The 24,558-nt window shown below is 37.8% G+C and overlaps 1 protein-coding gene across 2 annotated transcripts in view; it reads left to right on the plus strand.

Moving 5' to 3' along the window:
- The window catches only part of Khdrbs2 (KH RNA binding domain containing, signal transduction associated 2), a 449,495-nt gene extending 425,166 nt beyond the window's left edge, over positions 1-24,329 (plus strand). Inside the window, exons 8-10 of one of the 2 annotated variants that reach the window (XM_032900881.1) lie at positions 7,990-8,048; positions 23,187-23,238; positions 23,398-24,329. In XM_032900881.1, the coding sequence (XP_032756772.1) occupies positions 7,990-8,048; positions 23,187-23,238; positions 23,398-23,413 (127 nt within the window). In that variant the 3' untranslated portion in view covers positions 23,414-24,329. Of the gene's footprint in view, positions 1-7,989; positions 8,049-23,186 lie in introns of both variants that reach the window. The other variant, XM_032900880.1, reaches the window with a different exon arrangement.
- The last annotated feature ends 229 nt before the right edge of the window (positions 24,330-24,558 follow it).

A 24,558-nucleotide genomic window follows, 5' to 3' on the forward strand; every position in this document is an offset into this window, starting at 1 on the left:
CTACACTGGATGCCTGATATAGATCATCTATCTTGATCCTTAATCTACGAGCAGAACAAATATGTCACTTACCTCATGAATAATCCGCCTGTATATCATCCTATGAACACTGATTACCATCGAGTGAAACTTAGGGAGGCATGTATAGCTATTTAATGTCTCAGAATATTTCAACCTGAAGTCCTCCTTGGCACTTCAACCTTTATGGATATTAAAAAGCCAAGCCATGGGGCTATACTTTCACTGGGGGAGAATGTCTCATTAACAGCCGTCGAGAACGTGATATGTAGTAGACACTTACCAGAGTTATCACAGGTTATGCCCTTAATACTTGAGGGATATAAAATTATTACCGATAAAAATGAACACTGGAGTACAAAGAGATTAAATGATTTTTCCAAAAAGGCATATTCATCAAAACATAAAAGGGAACCTCTCACAATGAAATGTTCCTTTACGCCAGTGGGTTAAAAACAATAGGTGATAAATATATTGTTTTAAATGTTGACTTTCTACACATAAGTCACTATTCACTCCCCTTGAGATTGAACCTCTTGCCTCTCACAATTTGAGTGGGAGATTCACTCTCATCTTCTCTATACAAATGAAACAACAACAACAAAAAGCAACTAAGTGGCTTCTTGTTATCTATAGCCCTATCTTACGTCATGTAGCGTATTCTATTGACACTACTGTTAAGTCTAGACTTTACCATCACACAGAGGCAGATTCTTAACCATCTCCCCTATTTCTTGCCCAGATCGAACATGGATGGCTACTCCACCTACCATCTCCCTGGATATTTTGGGGCATCAGTAGAAGCTACACTTTCTCTTATCTGAATTTTGGCTAATATCACTCTTAAGGCTCCCTTGTTCCTTCTGACCTGGGCAATACCTACTAACTCTGAAGGTTTTAGTAGTCAGCGAGTAAAAAAAAGAAAAAAAAATATGGAAAGACTATTTCATACCTGTTTAATAGGTTTTCTGCTTCACTTTAATCCCCATCAGGATATTTTCATTCCCTTTTATTATGATATTTGTACAGTATATATATATATATATATATATATATATATATATATTATATATACGGCTGTCAGATTTTCATTATGCTATTTTTGTGATTTTTCAGTCATCAAGTCCATTACCTTGAACAGCTGGAGACAATGGAACTGAAAGAATACTATAGGAGATGAGTGCACAGGGACATGGTGGCTTTAGAAGGAATAGACACATGGAATCACTGCTTAAAACCTGGTAGCAAATGGGTTCTTGATAAAGTAAAACTTTGTATAATCTGATGCTGTATTGGAGAAATTCATATTCAATACCGAAAATAATAGAAGGTTTCCCCGATTTGAGAACACTTGGGAATACCCATGAGAATCAGGGGGTAGCACAAGAGTGGTAAGGTGTTTGATAGAGTATCCCTGTCAGTGACAATTGATTAATGTTCAGAATGTGACTCAAGTATATACGTAGACCAACGTGTTATACTCATTGATTTTTATAGCTTTGTAGACAGAAATTTTTACACAGCTGGTGAAATTTAACAGAAGGCCTGGAATATCATATAAATGAACATAAAATATCCAGTTGTTAATTTGGGGATTGATACTAGGATGAAAATGCACCTGTGTTTGATATTTTTACTTTTCAACTTCTTTGAGACAAGAAAGCAAGAGAGCAGAGTAAACATAGGAAAATAGTTGAGAATGGCTTCCTAATGCTAAGTGTAGTGACATCAGTATTATATATCTTCAGATGTAATGTTCGTATTAGTGCATTATTTTTAACATGTTAATGTGCCTAACTAGAGCCATCACTTCTTTATAAGTACCAAAACACCACACTGGATTTATTAAATATATAAAAGAAAAATAAAATAAGAGATTAAAGTGACCTTAATCAGAATAAAATATGGTGTTTATGCTTTTCATTATGTCTCATTTATGCGGTTGTTGAAGTCGGTGAAAGAGAACCAATGGATTCTGTATAAACACAGCCTGATTATTTAATTCTCAACTTTATAAAATATAAGAAAAAAGGTTTTTCAGCACTATTATAATTATAGAAGTGTTAGCTAAAATTAGGATATTATTGGTGATTGAGAGCTTAGTTACTATGGTGGTCATACTGGATATAATTTTTATAAGAGCTAGCACATATATAAAATCTGAATTTTCTTATTATTTACTCAATAATATCTAGTTATTAGCATTTTACAGTTAAATGCCTCTGATATTAGCAAATATTTGAAAAATAAATGGGAAATAATTGGAATATAAGAAATAGGATCCTTAACAGAATAAGGTTTTGCAAATTTTAACTAAAATCATTTCTATCAAAAAGGAAATGTGTGGTTTGGCTTTTGTTGTTGTTTCTCTCTCTCTCTCTCTCTCTCTCTCTCTCTCTCTGTGTGTGTGTGTGTGTGTGTGTGTGTGTACTACTGCTCCATTGCTCTTAATACAAGCAGTTTTTCCGATATCTCACCTCTTCCAGAAAGAAAAAATCTTCATGCTTCAATATTCATGATACTGAAATACAATGATCTCTTCCTTAACTTCTTTTTAATCTATCATTTATTTATCCATCCAGCAAATACTAGCTGAATGCCTGTCAACCACCAGGCATTTATTGTCAGCTTTGTTAAGTGACATACATGTTGCAATTGCATAGCCTAGGGTCCCACAGTAGAGTGGGAGGCACTGAGCAAAGCTTGCCGGTTTGCTACGTAGTAACAGGAGATGACGGATGCACACCAGTCCACTTCTCCTCCCAAGGACTCGGGTTGTTGGGAGGCCATTGCTAACATGACCTGTCCAAAGTGAGTCACTGAGATTCCCAGCCACTATCAGGAGAGGCCAACAGAAAACAGAAGAAAGAGAATTTATTTTCACATAAACTGTAATGAATTTGGAGTATGGCTCTCTCTGCATGTTATAGAAGGCACCAGGGAACGTTGAGCTAGGCAGTGTCTTAGCAAGGAAAGCCCGCCTGTTTCAGAAGAGATAACAAGGAGTAGTCTATTATTAGTTCCTCTCTCTCGTCATCAAATGGGAATGACGGTTTTTCTTTCTGTTGTTAAAAAAAAAAAAAAAAAAAAAAGAAAACCTTCATTTTCTCCAATGTGGAGTATCTCAGCTTCTAATTACTAGAACTAGCTCAAAACCCAGGATCTCCGAAATGTACATATCTCTATGATCAGTTGGGTGTCAAGGGGATTCTGTAAGGTGTGGTACCTTGTAAAGTGGTCAGCGCACAATTCTTTCTACCTCTCCAGTGTAAAGTGGTCAGAAAGGAACATACTAACTGTTCTAAAATCTATGAGTGTGAAGAAAGGAGACAGTGAAGACTCAGGGGCCATCACAGTTATGAAATCCAGCTGAGTGGAGATGAGAGTAGTGATGTAGTTTCTGATTAGTGCACCTGGCGACTTTGATTCTCTTATATGGGAGTCATGGCAGTTCTCTGGGAGAGTTCCCCTACATCCTCCTGAGGAGTGAACGTATCCGTGTGCAGATCTGAAGAGAATACATCAACATTTGTCCTTTCGGAGACTTTGCAGTTTGTATATTTTCCTTCCTACCGGAGGATAATCAGAGGTGCAAGGACTGTTCTGGAAATCATAGTGTTGGGCAACCTAAGGGAAAAGTGTGAAGACACCTTAAAACGATATTAATTATGTCTTGCTGTTGAAAAAAAACTATAGAAAAAGCAACTTCGTGATAAGCTCTACATTTCCAAACCCTCTTAATCCAGCACAAACCAGAGTCAGCCTCTTTTAGCAAAATGTTCTCTGCCCTCCTTCCGTCTTTTATTTTTCTAACAATATTTAAAACGTACATTTTTTTTACAAACTGGTGTAGAGCAAAGTTTCTTCTTGTGGTAAGTCTGAAGCTGAGGTTCTGCCCATGGCACAGTCGGTCGCACCCCAGGCATTGTCTTCATTCATCGAGCCAGTGCTTGGTCATCACTAAGATGATTAAGGAGCACAAATCCAAGAATAGGAGATTGTTCTTAAATTCGAAATAACCTTGGTTTCTGCATACTCCCGCATACATCTTGACTTCTTCATTCTGTGACAAAAGTATATATAACTGGAAGGGTATCTGGGCATGCTCAAGCTGAAAGAATTCCTATGGAGTAATACTAGTAAACAAAAAGAGCTAGGCCCGACTCCAGTCCATTATGACAGCTAGCCACCATTTTCCTATGGCTCTCCATTATGCTTCTTATAATCTGAAAGAGACAATTCCCTCTTATGTGATTATGTCTTTCATGAGAAACAGTAATTATGTCTTCTTTGTCTTTTTCACAGCTGTTCCTCCTTGACCTCCGTTAGCTTCATCAATCCAAATCTTGATGGCAACCCAATGATGTAATACAGTAATAGCACCAGATAGTGTTCAGCAATACTGTCCCGAGACAATCCTCCCAGAAATAGAACCGAATGTTTATTCAAAGACAAGCTCTTACCAGTATAAGCATTCTCCCCTTCCCATGTTGATCATTAAATCAATTTCTCATGTCTGCCACATGGAGAGTCTCAGAAACTTAACACAATGGCTCCCAGGAATTTGTGGAATCTGTAGGAGAACCCTGAATTTGTTTGTATCATTCCTTTTAAAGAAGTGTTTATTTTCATTTTTAGCACGCATATCTATGTGGGAGCGGATATGAATATATGAATACAGGTGTTTGTAGACTCTAAAAAAGAGCGCCAGATCACCTGAAGTTCTAGTTAGAAGTGGTTGTTGAGCCAACTAGCTTAGCTCGTGAGAGCCTAACCCATGCTCTTCTGTAAGAGGACACTGATTCTGAACTGCTGAGTCATTGCATCTGCCTAAGGTCACATCATTTCTATTAAGATATGTGTATGAAAGAAGATACAAATGTTCAGTTACCAGTTGGTGCCATTAGGCTTTTATGATACAAGGATGGATAGACTATCTCCCATTCAGATTGTTTTACTAGCTTCTGTGTAAATACTGAAAACAGTAAGGGTGAGCTAAGTAATTTGTATCTCCTTTTGCTAAAATTACAGTTGTTCACTATAAATTGCATCCCAGGAAAACAAACACAATCAACTTTCTCTGTGTTTCTCATTAGTTTCTAAGGTGTAGACCTTGCTTCCTTTCTGTGCCTTTACTCTCAATGAAATCATAGTTCGTTATCTGTTGATATCTAGAGGGTTCTCTTGAAGAATAAGATTCATTTTCATAAAGCACATCATTGTAGTTCCTTCTGTAGTTTCCTTTTACCCAATATTTGACAAGTATGTCAATCCTCAGATCTTATATACCATTTAATATTTGCTGTGAAATCACTTACTTGTCATCGTGTTTTCTACCTAAAGGGATTTTGGGTAAGGAATGCAGGTCCTTGATAGAATGCTTGTTTAGTAGGTTCAAGTTCTAATGTTGTCAATAATACTAAGATACTTAACTAATTAATTAATATTCAAGTAGATGACAATGGACTATAGCTAATTTAAACCAGAGAATTCTTTAGGCAAAATATGATATTCATAAATAAAGTACAGACTTTTCTTAGTATAGAGCCTATAGTAACAATAAAATGTAAGAATTATCAAAACAATAACTTCTAATTCTTGTATATTATTCTTAAAATGTCCAAGCTGCATTATGCCCAAGTTGATAATTACCCTCTTATAGACAATGAACTCCTGTATGTCATAAGTCTGGAGAAGCTGTAATATGTCAACCAATGCTGTAGAACATCAGTCTGGGACACTAATAGTAAATAAGGGAGAAGCAAATATGCAAAGCTGGAAGCTTAAGCATGAGTGGGAACTAGCTACTGATAAAATAAGCATGTGGTCATGGTGTGTTTACATGGTAACAGGCTGTGATTGACAAGTGCCAAGAGGAACAAGCAGGGCATGCATGGCTGGACGCTAGTTGGAATGACCAGGAAAAAACTTTCATAAATGGTGCAAGTCATTTACAAACCGGGAAAGAAAGAGCAAACCAGGATGTTTAGGAAAAAGCATTTTCTACGTAGTAGATCAGCAACTATGAGGACACTGGACGATAGTACATCTCCATCATTTGAGAACTTCCTTTGGCATGATGGACCCTAAATTGAATAAGAAAGTGGGAAGTGGTGGAGCTTGATAACAGATTCTTGTAACAGTTTTGCCTTTTTCCACTTAAAGGACATTGGAAAGACACTTGTGGACTTTGAGTAGAGAACTCAGATGATTTAACATATCTATAAAAAGGACTGCTACATAGAAAAAATAGAAAGACAAAAGCAAGCCGGGCACAAAAGCAGTTAACGGGAGGTTGAATCATTTGAGAGAGAAATAGCGAACTCTTTGCCACAGCTACAGCTGTGGAAATGTTGGGACACGTTCAGGTTGTGAACATATTTGCAAGTAGAAATGAAGAAATTTGCCATTCATGTTGAACACCACACGAGATAAGAAGGAAAACGAACGTGTTGCCACTTAAGTGACACTAACATGCTTCCTTCATTATTAGTAAGATAGATTTGAGGTGGGAAGAAAACTATTTTCATTGCTCAGTTTGTAAAAGTGCGCTTTGACAAGCAAATAGAGATGGACACTAGACACACTTGGGAGCAGGGAGGAGGTGCCAAAAAGAGGAGAAATAATGTAGAAGTCATAAGAATAGAGTGGGTGTTTAAACAGAGCCACCAATGAGCTCATTTTTTTAGTGTTAGAAGAGAAAATTTCTAATAAATGGATGAGAGTAGGTGGTTGAGAAACGAAAAGTTTACTAAAACAGAAAAACTAAGAAGTGAGTTAGCAACATCTCAAATCTAGGGGAGCATGAAAAGGAGCATAAATGGCCAATGGCGTCACCAGACTTCAAAGAAAAAGACAGTCAAATGTTATTGTCTTTAAACATATTAGGATTTGCATGAGAATTCTTTCAGGGGAGTTGTGGCAATAGCTGGCTGATGTCATCAAAAGGACACTAGGAAGTGTACTGTGAAAGCTCACAGGGAGAGGGCTAGTCACAGCAAAGGATGGATGCCAATTGAAGTGTGGTCTGTGACAGGAAAGCAGCTATGCTGTAGGGCAAAGCAGGAAACAACTGTGAGGGAGACATTGTGATCCTCTAAAGAGAAAGAGAACCCAGTGCCATGTGTGTAGTTGTTGACTGTAGAAATACTGAGAGGAAGTAAATAAATTAAAAATTTGACAAGTTTATAGGCCAGAAAGGAAGATACATGTTTTTAAACTTGTCCATAGTAACGGCTACACATCAGATCACCAATGTGTATAGCAGCTTTTGCTTAAAAACAGACTACATCTTTTCTCTCATCAACTTTTGAAGTCTTAGACTTGTTTTTGAAGGAAAATTTAATGTGTCAAATAGGAAGGTAGAAGTGAAGACCAACTTAGACATTCCATAAATAAATAAATTGATAGATAAGTAGATGATAGAAAGATGATCATACAATCATAGTACTTATTAGTAATCTCCATTTTAATCACTGAGTACTTCTTTTTATATTTATTTTTATTGGATATTTTATGTATTTACATTTCAAATGTTATCTCCTATCCCCCTCTCCTATTTCCCTTCCTCACTCCCCGTGCTTCTTTGAAGATGCTCCCACTACCACCAACCCTCTCTCACCTCAATGCCCTCTCATTCCCCTACACTGGGAAAACGAGCCTTCACAGGACCAAGGGCTTCTCCTCCTATTGATGCCAGACAATGCCATCCTCTGCTACATATGTGACTGGAGCCATGGGTCCCTTCATGTGTACTCTTTGGTTGGTGTTTTAGTCCCCAGGTGCTCTAGGACGTCTGATTGGTTGATATTGTTGTTCTTCCTATGCAGTTGCAAATACCTCGCAGATGCCAAGTGCCCCACTAGCATAGGATGGCAGAGATTATTTTATTTTGACTTCAAATTTCATGTGAAGTTCTAGGTTGCTTCTCCTGCTTGCAGAATCATTGATTCCTCTCTTCATCTGTTGCAGTGTGCCTGAATACTATGACTATGGTCATGGAGTAAATGAGGATGCCTATGACAGCTACGGTAAGACCTTTTCCTTACTATGGTTATGAGATCAGAATACTCATCTGTCACTGACAACAAAGAAATTATTTCTATATCCACCGCACTGCCCCATTTTCACAGAAGTGTCTGCTACATTGATTTATGTAATTCCACAGTAAGATTTGACTTATAGAACCGGTGCAGAAAATTGGACAGATCAATTTTGATCAAAATTTCAAAAGAAATTAATCACAATCATAGATCATTTCCACAGCATTCATGAGCAGTCAGTAGTGGTTCCATGTTTCAGAATTTCTATTGGCCAGTCTTTGGTATAACCTCGATATTGTGTTTTTCCTTTTGTCACAAAGATAACCATATAATCTACACTTAAAATATTTTAGACTTGAAAATGCAAAAATATTTTTATTATGAAATGATTTCTCAATTATTTTCCATCATATGTAACTTTTAAAATCCAAAATAACATGTTTTGCATGCATTAACAGACAGTGAATAAATTATTAGTCTATAAAGTTGATTTCAAAATGTATTTCTGCATTGAGTATCACTAAAAATTAATCATAATTCTATCCAGCAAATACTTGCTGAATGCTTTGATGGGTCGTGTCTGATTCTATAAAATGTTTATTTAGCAGGTTTGCCTTGAAAATGACATTTAGACATTTATAGTCTTGGGGTTTTGCTAAAATTATAACAAGACCTCCTCTTCCTCTGATGGAGAATGAAGAAGACAATGGAGTTATCTATGAGTTAGAAATGCCATGTCATGAAAGTGTAATGCTAGGTCTGGATGTAGAAAGATAACCACATTTGAGTGTGGGGGTGGGGGAGGGGGAGGAAGGCACAGAAGACCAGCCAGGTGGGGGAAAGAAAGCACAGATGGTCAGGTAGGAAAGACAGATGGTCAGGTAGGAGGAACAGATGGTCAGGTAGGAGGGACAGATGGTCAGGTGGGGAAAGGAAAGCACAATGATCACAGAGAATGAAGTCATACTCTGCAGACCTTACTCATTTCTAGCTTTTCAGTCATCTATTCCCAAGGACAAATTCTGAGCTTTCTGAGCCAGTTCTCTGTGCATGATTTACCACCACCAAACCATCAGCATTGTTCATCTCCATAGACGATTTCCCAGCAGAAACTGCCATGGGCTTCTCTCTTCCTAACCATGCACAAGCCCAGAGTAACACATGGGACTCCCTAGCTGCTCAATTTGAACAGCAAACATTTAGCCTTCTTTTACTGAGGAAGCAAGCTTACTAAAAGGATCCAGTTGTCAGGTCTAAGCTCACCTGGCTTTACATTGGGATGTGACTCCTCACCACTGTATCCTACCATGTAACTACTTGACTCACATGAATCTGGACCTGGGCCACTCTGACTCCATGATTAGATTAAGATGCTTATAATCCCAGCAGAGAGCTACCTTTCTTTACATAAACCACATCAATTTTGGTAATTTTTTGTATATTTATAACAGCATATAACTGACAATAACTTGTAAAACAACAAGAACAAAAACAAACAAAACCATATCTGAATATCTACTATTTAACAGACTACCTGTCCTATTGTTTGGGATCTTTTGTGCTGTACACATGTATAGTCTTTACCAGGATTACAGCTTTCTTCATACTTTTTTTCATTATAATTCATGCGGCCAAGCCTAGGTTAGATGGTAACTTTGGTGTCCCCAGTGACTTCTGAATCTGAGAATCATCAAGTCTTCTGGAGACAAGGTCAAATAAGCATTGGCCACTTGCAAAGACAATAAGTTTGGAGGTTCCAAAGTATAACCAGCTGCTATTTTGCCTGGCAAGGATCCCACATGTATCCATCACTTTCTTGATAGAAATTCAGACTAAAGATGAGGGGAGGTTTCTTCATGCGTAGCATCCAGAAGCAACAGAAAACTCAGCTGAGAATCACTGACATGACTTTGTGCACTGGGAACAATTCAGGTCATAGAGAGTCACGAAGCACAAGTTGAAACAGCTGTTGTTTTTGGCTGCTCGAAGTTCTGTCTTCATCTTTTCACCAAAGAGGTGTCCAGAGGATCTAGATACTATTTTCTCATGTCCAGTATCATCTGAGACTCAGGAGAAATCCATGTCTTTCTGGCCCTGTAAACTTGTATGTCTCTAAGGTGGTTGGTTGGTTTTTGGTGCTTCTGGACCCAGACATCCCAATGGTAATTTAAACCCAGAGAAATGTAAATCTGGGGAACCAAAAACCTACTATTTATTCTTAAAACAAACTTACTTTTTGATGCAAATGTTTGTTTTCTTATAAAATGCAAGTGCATTTTCTTATAAAACCAAGTTCAAGTATATGGACTTACAGAATAAGACAAGCAGAAAGTTTTGGGTGGGGGTGGCATGTGGGGGTATGTGAGTAAGAGATAAGAGGCACCAAGGCTTCTTACTGTACTCCTCATTCTCCTGCTTTAGCCTTTCTAGATCAAGTACTCATTGCAATGTTCTGTGTTGTCTCTGAATTCTCCAAAGTCACAATGAGTCCACTCACTTCTTTAGAATATTTTTCAATTCTCAAAAAAAGCCCATTTCTGATGGACTGTCTTCTGGGTTTATTTCATTCTAAGCTGGTCCCCTTCCCTGGGGAAAGTCCTTCCTGGAACATCATGAAAGACCCATTTGCTTTTTTTTTTCATGATCACAACAATTTGTTTCTCAGGTGTGTGACTGAGCTCCAGTTCTTACTGGCCATAGGATGTCACACTCAGCTGTTTTCAGGACTGTTTCCTAAGCCCATGCCTAAGGGAATGTTTCAGTTGGTCACCTCGCCAGGAATAGATTAAACTATTAACCATAACTACCATAGATTTAATGTTATCAACACCTTTACCCAGCAGGTACAGACTGAGTATGGGCAGAGGTAACAAGTGTGCCAGCATTCACTAGGACGGAATACAGTCATTACTCAGTAATGCAATGCCACACCCAGCAAGAGAAAATATCACTATGACTAATGCTAAATAATAGTTGAGGCCCTCCATATAAATTCTCACATTTTAGGTGAACATATTAAGCAATTTATGACAGAGGGGAAGTCAGGGTGAGAGAATATCTCTAAGAGTCCTTTTCTGTTTTTATACATTGTCAATAGTTGGAACTTGATCCAGTGCTGCTACCACATATGGGGGCTTTCTGTGACTCAGGACTAAGCAAAGCCTAAGGAAGCCTAGATCTAATGTAAATAATCCTGATAGAGAGTATGGGACCTGGGAGTCAGGTTACATTAGAGGGCTCAACTACAGGTCTGAGTAAGGGGGATACAAAGGAGAAGTGTGGGAGAAAAATATTACAGACATATCTTCCACATGATAGAGTCTCCATCAGCATCCTCTATGTACATTCTCACACATCCCTGCATTTTTAACTAAGGCTGTAGCATTAAGTGATTTTCCTCCATCAAACAATTAACATGAAATAGAATTCCAAAGTGCCTGATTGATATTCTCTCCCCAAAAATGCTAGCAATGATTCTGGAAGCAAGAAGAGAATCTAGCACTTTCAATCTTGGCAGGGTCATCACTACCCATTTAGGTTGAGGTATAAAGCTAAACACACCAGGGCATCCACAGTTCCCTGGGTTCACCAAAAAATAGCTATAATTATCTTCTTCCAATCCTGTCTCTACTTGTCCTAGAGTCAAGCAACATTCTTTGTCCAAGTTTTCACTGAAAGTGATCCATGAATAAAATACAAGCTTAGCTTCTCTGCTTTTATCATGGAGGATGCTAAGGTGTAGCTTTCTTTGTTCAATCTAATCCAGGATCACCTAACACCAGCGACCTTCATCCTTCCCCTCAAGATTAGCCCAAATGAGATCAAAGTCATGTAGCCAAGGTATATCAGAGCCATGATCAGTGGTCTGTCTGCCTTGGCCTCTGTGGTGGTTTGAATGAGAATGGCCCTGATAGGCTCATATATTTGAATAATTTGTTCCTAATTGATAGGAACTGTTTGGGAAGGATTAGGAGGTATGGCCTTGTTGGAGGAGGCACATCACTGAGGGCAGGTTTTGAGGTTTCAAAAGACTCATGCTATTGTTATTCCCAGTGCTCTCTCTCTCTCTCTCTCTCTCTCTCTCTCTCTCTCTCCTTTTCCCCTTCCCCTCCCCCCCCCCCTCTCCCTCTCTCCCCCCACCATTTGCTTGTCAAGATGTGGTTCTCATCTGTTCTTTCCTCCATGCCTTTGTTCCTCTATCATGGACTTTAATCCTCTGAATCCATAAAGCCAAATTAAACACTTCGTTTTTTAAGTTGCCTTTGTCATGGTTTCTTTCTTTTTTTTTTTTATAAAGGACTGAATAAGTGCAAGTACCTTTTTATTTTTTCTTTTTTTTTTCTTTTTTTTTCTTTTTCGGAGCTGGGGACCGAACCCAGGGTCTTGCGCTTCCTAGGTAAGCGCTCTACCACTGAGCTAAATCCCCAGCCCCTTTTGTCATGGTTTCTTATCACAGCAATAAAAGTTATTATGACAACCCCTGAGACCCATCCCTTCTGTCCCCCAAAAATATTGGTGATGACATTGCCAAGGCAACCTGTGGTTTGAAAAGTTTCAAGACAACAGCATCATAGATTACATAAGCAGGGCTGTTGAGGAAGCCAGGCTAGTTTAAAGGCAGCAAGAGAGTATATTTTGCATATAGGTACTGGTAGGTGTAAGCTTTGTGATGATTTACAAAGTATAATGTTTTTCTATTGCCCCATTATTTCCTATTTACAAATAGATGGATGCATGCCTATTATACCAGAATATAATCTTTATGAGTTTTTACGAAGTTATACAACTTGTAGTGCCGTACAAAGTTAGACAACATTACTCATTTAAAAATGTTTATTAAGTGGCTATCATATGTAAGTGTTATTCCAGTGTGGGAAGATTACAAATCTCCTGACACTTTTTTTTTCTAATGAGGACATATATTATTATTCATGAAATGCCTTGAGAATTTCAGTGTAGTCATTATTTTTCAAAATTGATGTGTCAGTGTGAGGAAAAATAGCTCCCATGTTTCTTTTATGGAATCACATGCACTGGAATCAGTGCTACATTCGATGATGTGCAGCAGAATGGCTTGTGAAGGAATGAAATATTAGTTTCTAAATGGAAAAAAATTTCAATCAGGGAATGCAACAATGAAATGAACCGGTAGTTCTCAGAAGAAGAAATACAAATGGCCAGTGAACACTTAAAAAAAAATAGCCAACATTTTTATTCATCAGAAAGATGAAACTTGAAAATACTTTAAAATTCTATCCCACCCATCAGAATGGACAACATCAACATCGAGAAAAAACTTACAGCAGATACTAGTGAGTATGTGGGGAGAGAGAAACCCCTATTCACTGCTGGTGGCAGCACTAACTTGTAGAGCCACTATTGAAACAGTAAAGAGGTTGCTCAGGGAAATGCAAATAGAATTACCACATGGCTCAATTTGTATCACTCTGGAGTATATACCCAAAGGAATCTAAGTCCTACTACAGAGACAATTGACTCAATATTATTGCTGCCAGACTTACAGCAGCTAAGAGCGCAAGGCAGGATGGCCATCATAGAACAATGACAAATGTAACAAACATACATGGTAAAGTTTCCTTGAGCTGGAAAGGAAAATGAAATCATGATATTTGGGTGGAACTGGTGATCATTATATAAAGTGAAATAAGGTAAACTTAGAAGGTAAACACACCATGGGGGTAGTGTCTGTGTGTGTGTGTGTCTGTGTGTGTGTGTGTGTTTAAGAGAGAGAGAGAGAGAGAGAGAGAGAGAGAGAGAGAGAGAGAGAGAGAGAGAATTATAAAGGAAACCATGAGAAGGGAAGAAGAGATCTTAAGTGGAGCCTAGGAAAGGACAAAGACAATAATAGTACACATGTCCATAAAGGAGAGGGGGGAACCATTGGGACCAGCAATAGTTGGGAGCAAGAACATGAGAAAGGGATTAGGTAAGAGACAAATAATAGATGTGCATGATGATGGCATATGAAACCTATTACTTCGTATGTGGCACTAAAAGGATAATTTAAACACAGATTTTTCTCATCATGGTCTGTAAAAGTATTTTCTTCCACTTCTCTATCACCAGGACTATACCATGATAAATGTAGACTTTCCTGTATTTCACATGAATTGTAACAATTATCTATTGGTATGTTCATTTGAAATTGCTATGCTCTTTTTGCATAATCACAAAATCAGTACGTTCATATCAACCATGTGTTGTAAGAGTAAAGTTCTGAAGATTCTAATACACTCATATTCTGTATAGGGGAAAACAAGGCAAGGGAAAATAACTAGAATTAAAGGGGCTCAGCACCATAATATCAAAGGCTAATTAAATTCATATATCATGAGAATTCAGATTTGGTATAGTATGCTGTATAGTGGGCTATCAGGATTATATTGGTAATTGTTGATAAGTGGTTCTTTTCTTATGACACTTGCATTCAGATATAGTTTCTTTTTTATTATTGAAAATAACTTTCTGAAACAATATGTTCTAAATAGACTTTTCCCCCTTTTAAAACAAATAAGGAAAAAAAATCACAGGAAACACACACACAGACACAAACAATTACTAAAAATAAAACATAAAAACACAAAGTAAGATGGTAATATTTACAAATTCAGGAGAAGATTGACACAGATGCCCATTCAAGTCAAACTGTATATACCTCCCATACATTATCATTCATTTATATCCTCTAGTTAATGAACTGTAGACAGCCTTGTAAGTTAATACTCTTTGTTCCAAACATATATGTTTCTTCTGGCTTCTATTTTGAATTAGTAATTCCTCCCTCTTACATTTTGGTTTGGTTTTGTGGTGGATACAGACATTAAACTCTACTGGGTTGAGTTTTCATTTACAAAAGGGACAGTCTATTTCCTGGAATACTCCTTTACCCAATCAACAATGAGAGGAGATGATAGTAGGTTGGCCCAGAAAACTGTCTCCTCATGAGGACAGGAGAGAGAACCAGAAAATTGTGAGTGAGCATCAGAATGTGCTTCAGAAAGGACATTCACAGATAGAATCTCCCTTCCAGCGTTCATGTTCACAGCCGGTGTGAAATCAATAGTAAATATCTAATGCTTCCCACGAAACACTTCATTCAGAGTTTTGTTTAATACATTGTAAGTATGTTTTCAATTGTTTAATTAATACATTATAAGTATGTTTTCAATTGTTTAATTAATACATTATAAGTATGTTTTCAGTTTGTTGCTAGATATTTGGAATGTATGTATTTTGAAAAATGCATACACTGCATAGAATGGCTATATTGAGCTAATTAACATAAATATTACTGTGGCTGTAAATATTAATAAAAGGATCTCTACCATCCCACACTAGTGGGGCAAATGACATCTACAGGTTGTTTTCATCTCAATCAACAAAGCATTTCAACTGCGAAGCTCCCAATCTGCATCCCACGCTGCCGCCAGCGACTCTCTGAGCCCACCAGCCACCCTCTTACAACTGTCTTGCCGTGGACTCTACCCACATTCCCAGCATCTGCCCCCACCCCCGTGGTTACAGTCAAAACTTCCAGTAACCTGTTAAAATCAAAGTTCAACAAGCTTGTAATTTATCAATCAGATTTATATTCAGACTCCACAAAACGTCTGCACAATAAACTCACAACCAACTGATAATGATATAAACCACCCACCTACATAAGACAAATTGTTCTATAATAATCCATCCCTTACGAAGTATACATAACTACCTGTGGCCATTTAAGGCCACACAGATCTGGGTCATCCTTCTCTGCCTCCATCTTTGTTGTTCTCTTTCTCTTCTCTCTCTCTCCTCCCTTCAAAACTCTATGCCCACCTTACTTTTTCACTGCCCAATCACAGGCCTTGCCTTATCTTGTGCCTGCCTTCACCTGCATAAAGACAACACTCTACATATTACTAATGTGCTTTCTATTGTCAGTGTGTGTGTGTGTGTGTGTGTGTGTGTGTATGCATGCATGCATGTGGTAACTGAATATTTACTGATTTACTCTATAATTTTCAAAAAAAATGCAATATCATGCTACACATCCAAGACTAGTTTCAAACTGGATTCAGGTAATTCTCCTGTTAAACTCCCAAGTGGCTGGGATCCCAAGTCTGAGCCTTCATTTCTTTACATTCTGTTCTATCATCAGATGTAAAAGATTTTCTCTCTGTGTCCCAGGTTTTACTGCTGAAGTAGGAAATATAAACTGGATATTTGTAGGTAATATTGAATATTAAATGCCTTCCTTGCAACACTATAATACTAAAATGTAAATATAACTAAATATTTAAATGTATTGATTATGAAGATCATGTAACATTTCATGTACTATCAGCTCCATTTTTATTAAACTAAGATTTGTTACATTTTTATACTGAACTGATTTTTAGAGAATGAATATTTGATTAATAATAATTTAAAATCAGTTTCTGCACATCTAAACTATTTTATAATTAAGTCAGAATTACTAAAAATTACTTTGGATATGTCTGAATAGCCCATAATTCAATGGGGATGTGTTTTAATTACAGGGCTTAGCTACGCAGTGCTTCACATAAGAAACACCGTCTTCATTCTCTGTGAGATTGGCAGCTGTGAATGGACAGCAACATTTCCATCTCAGAGGAAAGAGCTGTTTATTAAAATGTATTTAATGTATGAACTAGAGAGCTAATTATGCATCCATTCGTTAGGAGCATCTTAAATGACAGCTGTGTGGAACCAAGGCAGATAATATTAATACACTGTCTTGAAATGAATGAAAGCAAAGAGAAATTGGGTGCTATATTTCAATCCAGGGCACCCGAGTGCCGCACTTCAAGTCGATTGCAGAACACGAACATCCTCATTTTGTGCTGAGGAGAGAGATGATTATTATCCCAGTGTGAAAATAAGCCTGCATTGATTAATCTGTGAAAACAGCTAAAGAAAATGAATCCAACTAGCATTCATGCCAGCCCTGGGATTGAAGAACAAAGGGCTGCTATATTTAACAGTAAATAGAGATACGCATTTGAGAAATTGATTTTACAAAAGATGAGTTTTCTAAAATTACCAAGAATATAAAAGTCACTGAGAAATATAATACATGCAAACAATTTGTTTGTCCTAGGATTTGATATTGAAATGTTTATGTGTTCCCGAGAATAATATCACAGTTATTTCATCTTAATGTGAAATTTTAAAGTCCACTTTTAACTGAAAGACAGCTCACTGAAATTGTGTTCCCAAAGTATATTGGAGTTCTCATAAAATTAATTTTAGAATAATCTAACTTTCTCTCATACTATTTGAGAGACTGCCATTAAGAGGACACCTCCAACAAGTAGTCCTGATAGTACATGGGTATCATTTCCCTTAAAGGTAACACAGTCTAAACAAGCAGGGGTAGGAGATGGCTCAGTGAGTTAATGTGCTTGACACACAAGCTTGTCAATGTGATTTGAGATCTTCAGATCTCAAGTTAAAACTGGACACTAACAATCACGTAGTTCCCAGTGATCCTAGTGTCCCTACTCCAGGATGTGGGAAGCAGTTAGGAAGGAGACTTTAATTACAGGCCAACTAGGCTGGCATATAGAACCATGAAGAGACCCTATCTCAAACAAGATGAAGGACAAATGCCATAAGGCTGTTCTCTAATCTCCACAGGGTGCATACCAGAAGTGTGCATGCACGCACACACACACACACACACACACACACACACACACACACACACACATACATACACAGACACTCATTCATACATGCATATGCACACATACACACACCAGAGTCTCACTACTGCACTGCTTATTTGGTAATTTTACATTATTAGTTATATTTAAGATCTCAATTTCGCTTCAAATTATCCACTCTTAATTGGACAGCTTTAGGCAAACTGGGAACCTGCTTCTGCCTTTGTTGAAGATTGTAAACTTTGATTGCCTTGGTATGCTTAGAAAAAAACAATACAAACAGCTAGTTTTCAGCTTGATTAGTTGCATCAAAAAGGATTTGAGGAAAGGAATCGTGGTAAGGATTAATAACACATGTGGGACCCACTTGTAATCCCAGCATTCATGAGCCTGAAGTAGGAGTGTCTCATGAGTTCAAGGCTACTTTAGGGTACACAGTGAGATAGTAATATTCTCTAAATGGTTCCCTTGTAAGCTAAGTTTAAGAGTAGGGTGCAATAGAGATGTTTACATCTTGGGAGCAACCAACAAACAGGTGCACAGGGAATACCTCCATTAGAGCAGATCATGGAGCTTAAGCCTGGTGTTTCTTTGTTCTCTTTGTTGGTTTGTTCCATTGTTACTTGTTGAGTGTCTTTCTGAGACCAAACACTGCATTATAATAGAAAATGGAGGTAGGCCAGGGAAGTAGGCAGCTAGAAGTTGAGTTTTCTTATCAATGAAGGAATGTAACCAGGCCTACCTTTTTCACTGAACTAAAGGGAAAGGTTATAACATTACTTTAGACTACCAATTGACTCTGCCCTGTGTTACTTCTCATCAAGTTCTCATATACTTTTCAAGTCTGTGGATGAATTCCTCAGCTTTGGTAGAATCCAGACTTTGACACCAAAAAAATATAGTTTAGATTCACGTGAGACAAGCATCTATATTGTGTCCAGTTATTGTTCCCTATTTCATTTTCTGTGTTCTGTTCTGTTAACTCTTTTTTCAGTTGTCCCTTTGGCTCTCTTTTTATTGAGGTGGGGCATGCACTCTACAATAAGAATATGCTTCACTAAACTCCTTAGGTCCTCTGTTGTATAGAGGTGAGTCAAGACAGACCCTTCTGTCACTGACATGGAGAAATTGAGCTATATAGTAAGTTTCAGGTAAATCTGAACCAAGGATAAGACTTGCTTCAAAATATCATACCACATGAGAAACAAAAAAGGTACAAAGCTGCATTTCCCATCTCCCTCAACTCAGCCCATGATCCACACTTCACTCATGATTTAGAGGATTTTTTTTTACCTCATAAGAAAACTGTGAAGATTACTTTTGATAATATAAGACTGTATTTGAAGAAAGATCCATCTGGGCTCCTGCGTTGAGGAGGATCATGGCAGAAGTAGATGGTAGTGAATAGAGACAGACAGAAAAACAGGAAGGGGATGATGGGGGAATTTATCTCACTAACATTTCCTACAGTGCATTCAGCTGTGACTGCTTTCATGGGTGAAGAACTTAAAGCTCTGGAACCAAGCAAGTTGTAGGAGCCCTGTTACTAGCAAGCAAGCTTCTATCAGCATTGTGCTGAGGACACTTCATATCCAAATCAACCCTTACATTAGTTATGAATTTTGCATGTTGATCTGCAACATGACACAAATGAACAGTATAAGCAGCCATTATTTACTGTGGGTTTAAGCCACTTTTCCGAGATTCTTTAGTGAGTTTCAGAAATGCAAAGATATATGGAGAATGACCAATGCATGAACAGGCTAGCTTAGTCCTCAGGATCAAGAGTCTCAATGACATCTTTTTTGAACTGGTTCAAAATGAATTGAATGGAGACTGTGATGTTTTAAATACTTCCTGGAACCCAAATATTAAAACTTTACTTTTCCATTTAACTTCAATAACACCAGATTTAAAAAAAAAAAAATGGTCTCTAGTCCCTGTGTTTCATGCTCACCAAGAACCTAAATGTTTAATGTATCTGGGACAATTTTTTTTTGCAATTTTAAAAATTGTCTAGATTTTTTTCCTACCATGAATGCTCCCCAAAGTATCTGCTTTCACTACAGAAATGCAAGCACATTACAATCTGCATGAGGCTTAATGGGCCTGAATCTGCTGAGCAGAGCCTTTGAGAAAGTGCAGGTCATTCGAGTAAAAATTCAGTGCACAGGAAGACTAACCTGGATGACTTATACTTCAAAGGAAGTAAAATGTTACTCAAGGGCACCGACTCCCAAGTGATTGACATGAACTCCAGGCATTCTGGGATGCTCAAATTATGAGGCGATACATTACTCACTCGCAACAATAAAAATAACAACTTTTAAAAGAAATATGTTTATCTCACACATATACACATAAAATGCAAGTTGTGAGCAATGTCTATGCTTGATTTATTTTGCATAAGTGGCTTAACTCCTCCCTTGTTTAATAACATCACTGACTCACTTTATACTTATGCTGTTCTACTACATGTTCGCCACTGTACAAAGTGCCTTCCCTAATAGATCTTAAAAGTCACTTTGGAAATAAGTTCAAATAATACTGGATAATTAATGTAGGAAAGTCTTTGGAGAAAGAATAATCTGAGAGAGGATAAATACAAACTGAGTTCATAATGAATTTCTAGGTTTGCTCAGAAAACCTTTTCTTCTTCAAGATGGCCACTTAATAGAGTCCAGACTAACTTCAGCTAAACGACCTATGACAGTTGTGGCTCCCTCCTCACTACTTCCCTGAATATTTTCCTAAAAGACAAGTTAAGAAGGTGCTGCAATCCATGAAGTTTCCCACGTGTTTCTCTCTGTGTTGTCCTTGACTGTGTCTGTCATCACAACATAGGATAACAGCTGATGCCTAGGAGATTTCGTGCACTTTGTTAATGATAAATAAATATGAATTTACTTCATATTTTTATAAATTTTTGGTATTCTAGTCATTTAGTTAAGGCAGAAGTGTACATGCATCCTCTCTGAAAAGTAAGTCTTGTTATTCATTTATTTTATAGCCATAACCCAACCAGTGTTTCTCACACAGCAGTCCCCTGGTACTGAACACCCCGTGTTTCTTCTGTTATTTTCAAAGAGACAGAGCTGATTTAAAGCTTTACTGTGAGGATTTTTTAAGAGGCATCTTGCAACAACATCATGGGACTAAAAACAATCGGCTATGAATCCAACTCTTGTACTAAATTTGAAGATACTTTTAAAACTCTAGTGTCTAGTAAATAAAGTCCCAAAGGAGCCACTAAACTCCAAATGTACTTCTAAATTTTATTCCTCCATCATTCCCCACGCCTCTTCACAAAGGGACCCTATGCTTCTTCCTCTCACTCTTGTTGCTGTTCTTAACCCCTATAAAGTTCCATACTTGCCTGAGCCTAGAGTGACTTTGGAGTATCCCTTCTACCTCTGGTAATTGCGTTAAAAATATAGGCTAGGAGTGGTGAGAGGCTCACCCTGGCGAATTTAAAGGCCTGTGGTGCACTCACTGTGTGAGAGCTCTTAAGATGCTAGGGTGCTGCATATGTCTACACCATGGCTGATTGCCCAATGTAGCAAATGTAAGAGACAACTGCATAAAACATGGCCATCGTGATAAACACAGTGAGGAAGGAAACTGGACACAAATAGAAATAACATTCTCCAAACCTTGATTCATGGCTGTCATTGAGATTGTGTACGAAGCAGAAGCAAGGCCCCGATTAAGAGACATAAATAATTGGTTTCCTCTATCAATGATAAGGAACCTTGGAAAGCCACATGGCACTGTGGGATATCTTTATCTCAGAGGCTCCATGCTATCCCTAAGTACTCCCAGACCCAGGCTGACCACAAGCTGTTCCAGCATAGCACCTTGCCACGCTGGTCCCTAGAGTTAGTTCCAGCACCAAAGGGCCATATGGAACTAACCATAATTTATCTCTGGTTAGTATCTCTCTTGGCGCCTCTCTACTAGCCACGAACTCTCTGGTTCCAGCTACCAATAAAATCAAGACTCAACAAAGTGCAACCCAACAATCGGATTTATATGTTAAATTCTCAGTCCACAATACATCCACACAATAAACTCACAAGCAATTGATAAGATACAATCTCCCCAACTAGATAAGATTGACCTATAGAAATCCATCCATTAAGAAATATTCACAACAATCTAAATCTATGTAGAGACGCATGGTGATGGATCGTGTACGTCTTCCTCCATGTTGCCTCTCTCCTCCTTACTGCTTCTCCCTCTCCTACTAAAGCCTTTGTTCCCACCTCCCTTCCTTCTCGTCTAATGACAGGCCTCATCTTATCTTGTGTTTGCCTTCATATACATCAACCTACAATACTGAAATTTAAATTTTCATATCCCATTTTAGAAACTTTTTAAACCTATTGCAAGGAGCAACACAGGGCAAAGGGGCTACATCAGTTGCCCTCCGTGGAGATTCCCCAGCAGATATTTTCATTGATTCTACTTCTCTATCATTTTATCAGTGTGTCTTTCTGACTGGCAGTTGCCTTTCCATTTCTACTGTCTGTCCATGAGCATGTTAATTCTGAGTAAAGGACCTAGATAAGCCAGTTTCTGGAATCACTTCTGGATTGCCACCATAAATCTCCCTGTAAGCTATGGAGAGGTAGAGTTGGTTCCTTTTCTGGGAACTCGGATTTTTGCAGTCTCTGTTTCTCACACCTCTCAAATACTTGGCTGGCTTTCTATTTCTAGGTTCTTCTTTGGAGGGATGTGCTAAGTTTTAAAACACTGAGGGGTTTCCCTAGCCCTTTAGGGACCATCCTATTTTCCGAATAGCTTATGGGAGAGGGATTTGAGAAATCTTTCTGTGCATACTTAAGTACTTCAACCTTCTCTGCTCTGTGCCCTGCCCATCTCTCACATTGTCACCTGAGGTTTATCATAGATTTTAACTGTTTTCCGAATGAGAGGCACTGAAAAGTTACAACACATAGATCCTTAATCACAGAACATTTCAATTAATTAGTTTGTGGGACAGAGAGTAGATGTTTTGTTTCATTGTACTTTGAGTCCTATTTGATTCTCGTGGGGGGCTGAGAACCACTGGTCATTATGTGCATTTCACCGTAGAAGTTTGTATTGAAAGATTAAATGGCATGGCTATGTTTAAGTTCTTCTTGCAGTGTAGCAGCATTGGAATGTAGTGCATAGCAAACATGGGTTTTATCTTAGTAGTCCGACTTTCTCTTCTTTGGCAAATACCAGGAGAATTTAATTCAAATAACCACCATGGACACTAACGACACTCGCAGAGTCTCTCTTTCTGAAACAGAGCTGAACTTTGGCTTTCATTCGGTGAACTCATTTATTATCATTTCTTCAGTGGACCGCTGTTTCTGGCATGACTCTCTTGACCTGTAATTGTGAAGTCACGTGTCTGTCGCTGTCTCTCTCTTGCTCATAGCACCAGAAGAATGGACCACAACCCGCTCCAGCCTGAAGGCACCACCACCAAGGTCAGCCAGAGGGGGATACAGGGAACACCCCTATGGTAGATATTGAAGGTCCTCTTCACCTGTGACCTCCTCAAAGACAATTCATAGCCTGTGCTCTTCACATAAACAGCAACAAGACAAGTAATAGTCTTTTTTGTTTGTTTGTTTTTTCTATCCTAGGGATAACTGCTCATAATTACTCCCACCCTATTCTTGTATTCTCTTATACTGTTAACGTGACATGGACATTAGTATTATTTTATAAAACAGACTGGAAAAAAAGACACTGGCAAGCATAGTTTATAAACCATTCTGTAGGTTGATATTCTCTTGATTGTTTTTATTTTTTTAATTGTTGTGTGTAAACCCCCAACCCCTGCCCTTTCCTTTTCGGTTTCCTTTCTCCTTTTTCTTTTGTAAAAAAAAAAAAAAAAAGAGCATGAACCTGTTAGATTTTGAGTCTCAACCAACTAGCCGAACCTTTGTTTAGGGTTGTTAAAAGACTGTAATATGATTTTGAACTAGCTGATAACACAGTTGTAGATAAGATGTTTTAACCTGTCTTTTAATATCTGTCAGTCAGATGGAGATGTTCAATATTAAGTTGTAAATTTAATTTTTAAATGCTGTTTTAATGGGGTGGAAAACAAGCAGCTACTGTATGTATGTAGCTAACTGAATTTGTTCAGTGTTTTAACCTGTATTTGTTAAAAAAAGAAAAAAGAAAAAAACACACATGAAGTTCCATGTGTAAGCTTCTCTAAATAGGAACCACAATTTGTCAAATATGTTTGCCATAATTTGTCAATAAAGCTGAAGGCTTTTGTAAAAACTAAATTTGGAATTACTTGTTTTCTAACTTTAAATGCCTGCTTTATTTCTTTTTCAAGAGATGCCTAAAATGTTTTCTATTTAAAACTTACAAAAATGAACCCAAGCCTGTTTTTAAGATATCTGTGTAATACTTAAAAATGTATCAATAACTTATGGTTGTTAAATAATTTAAAAGTTAACAAACTAAACTGTGACATGAATCATGGTTAGTAAACACTAATGTATAACATGTTAATGGAAGAAATGGATTCAGAATAATAAATGGATTTTAAACTATCCTCTAAGCTTTATCTTGCTAAACACAAATTCTGATTGACTTGTTTGCACTAGCATGTCTCTCGTGAGAAAGAGTAATGGAGTGTAAAGAGGTAAGATTACCACTTACCACTGTCTAAATGCCTAGTTCTTCAACCTTTGAGTTTCCCCGCACATTTAAATCTCCCATCCAACATGTGAGCATTGCGTAGATTCACGTGATTGTTTTCACTCGAAGGAGTGCGTGGGCTT

Source organism: Rattus rattus, chromosome 4 (assembly GCF_011064425.1).
Source record: "Rattus rattus isolate New Zealand chromosome 4, Rrattus_CSIRO_v1, whole genome shotgun sequence".
In the NCBI taxonomy this organism is placed as follows: Eukaryota; Metazoa; Chordata; class Mammalia; order Rodentia; family Muridae; genus Rattus; species Rattus rattus.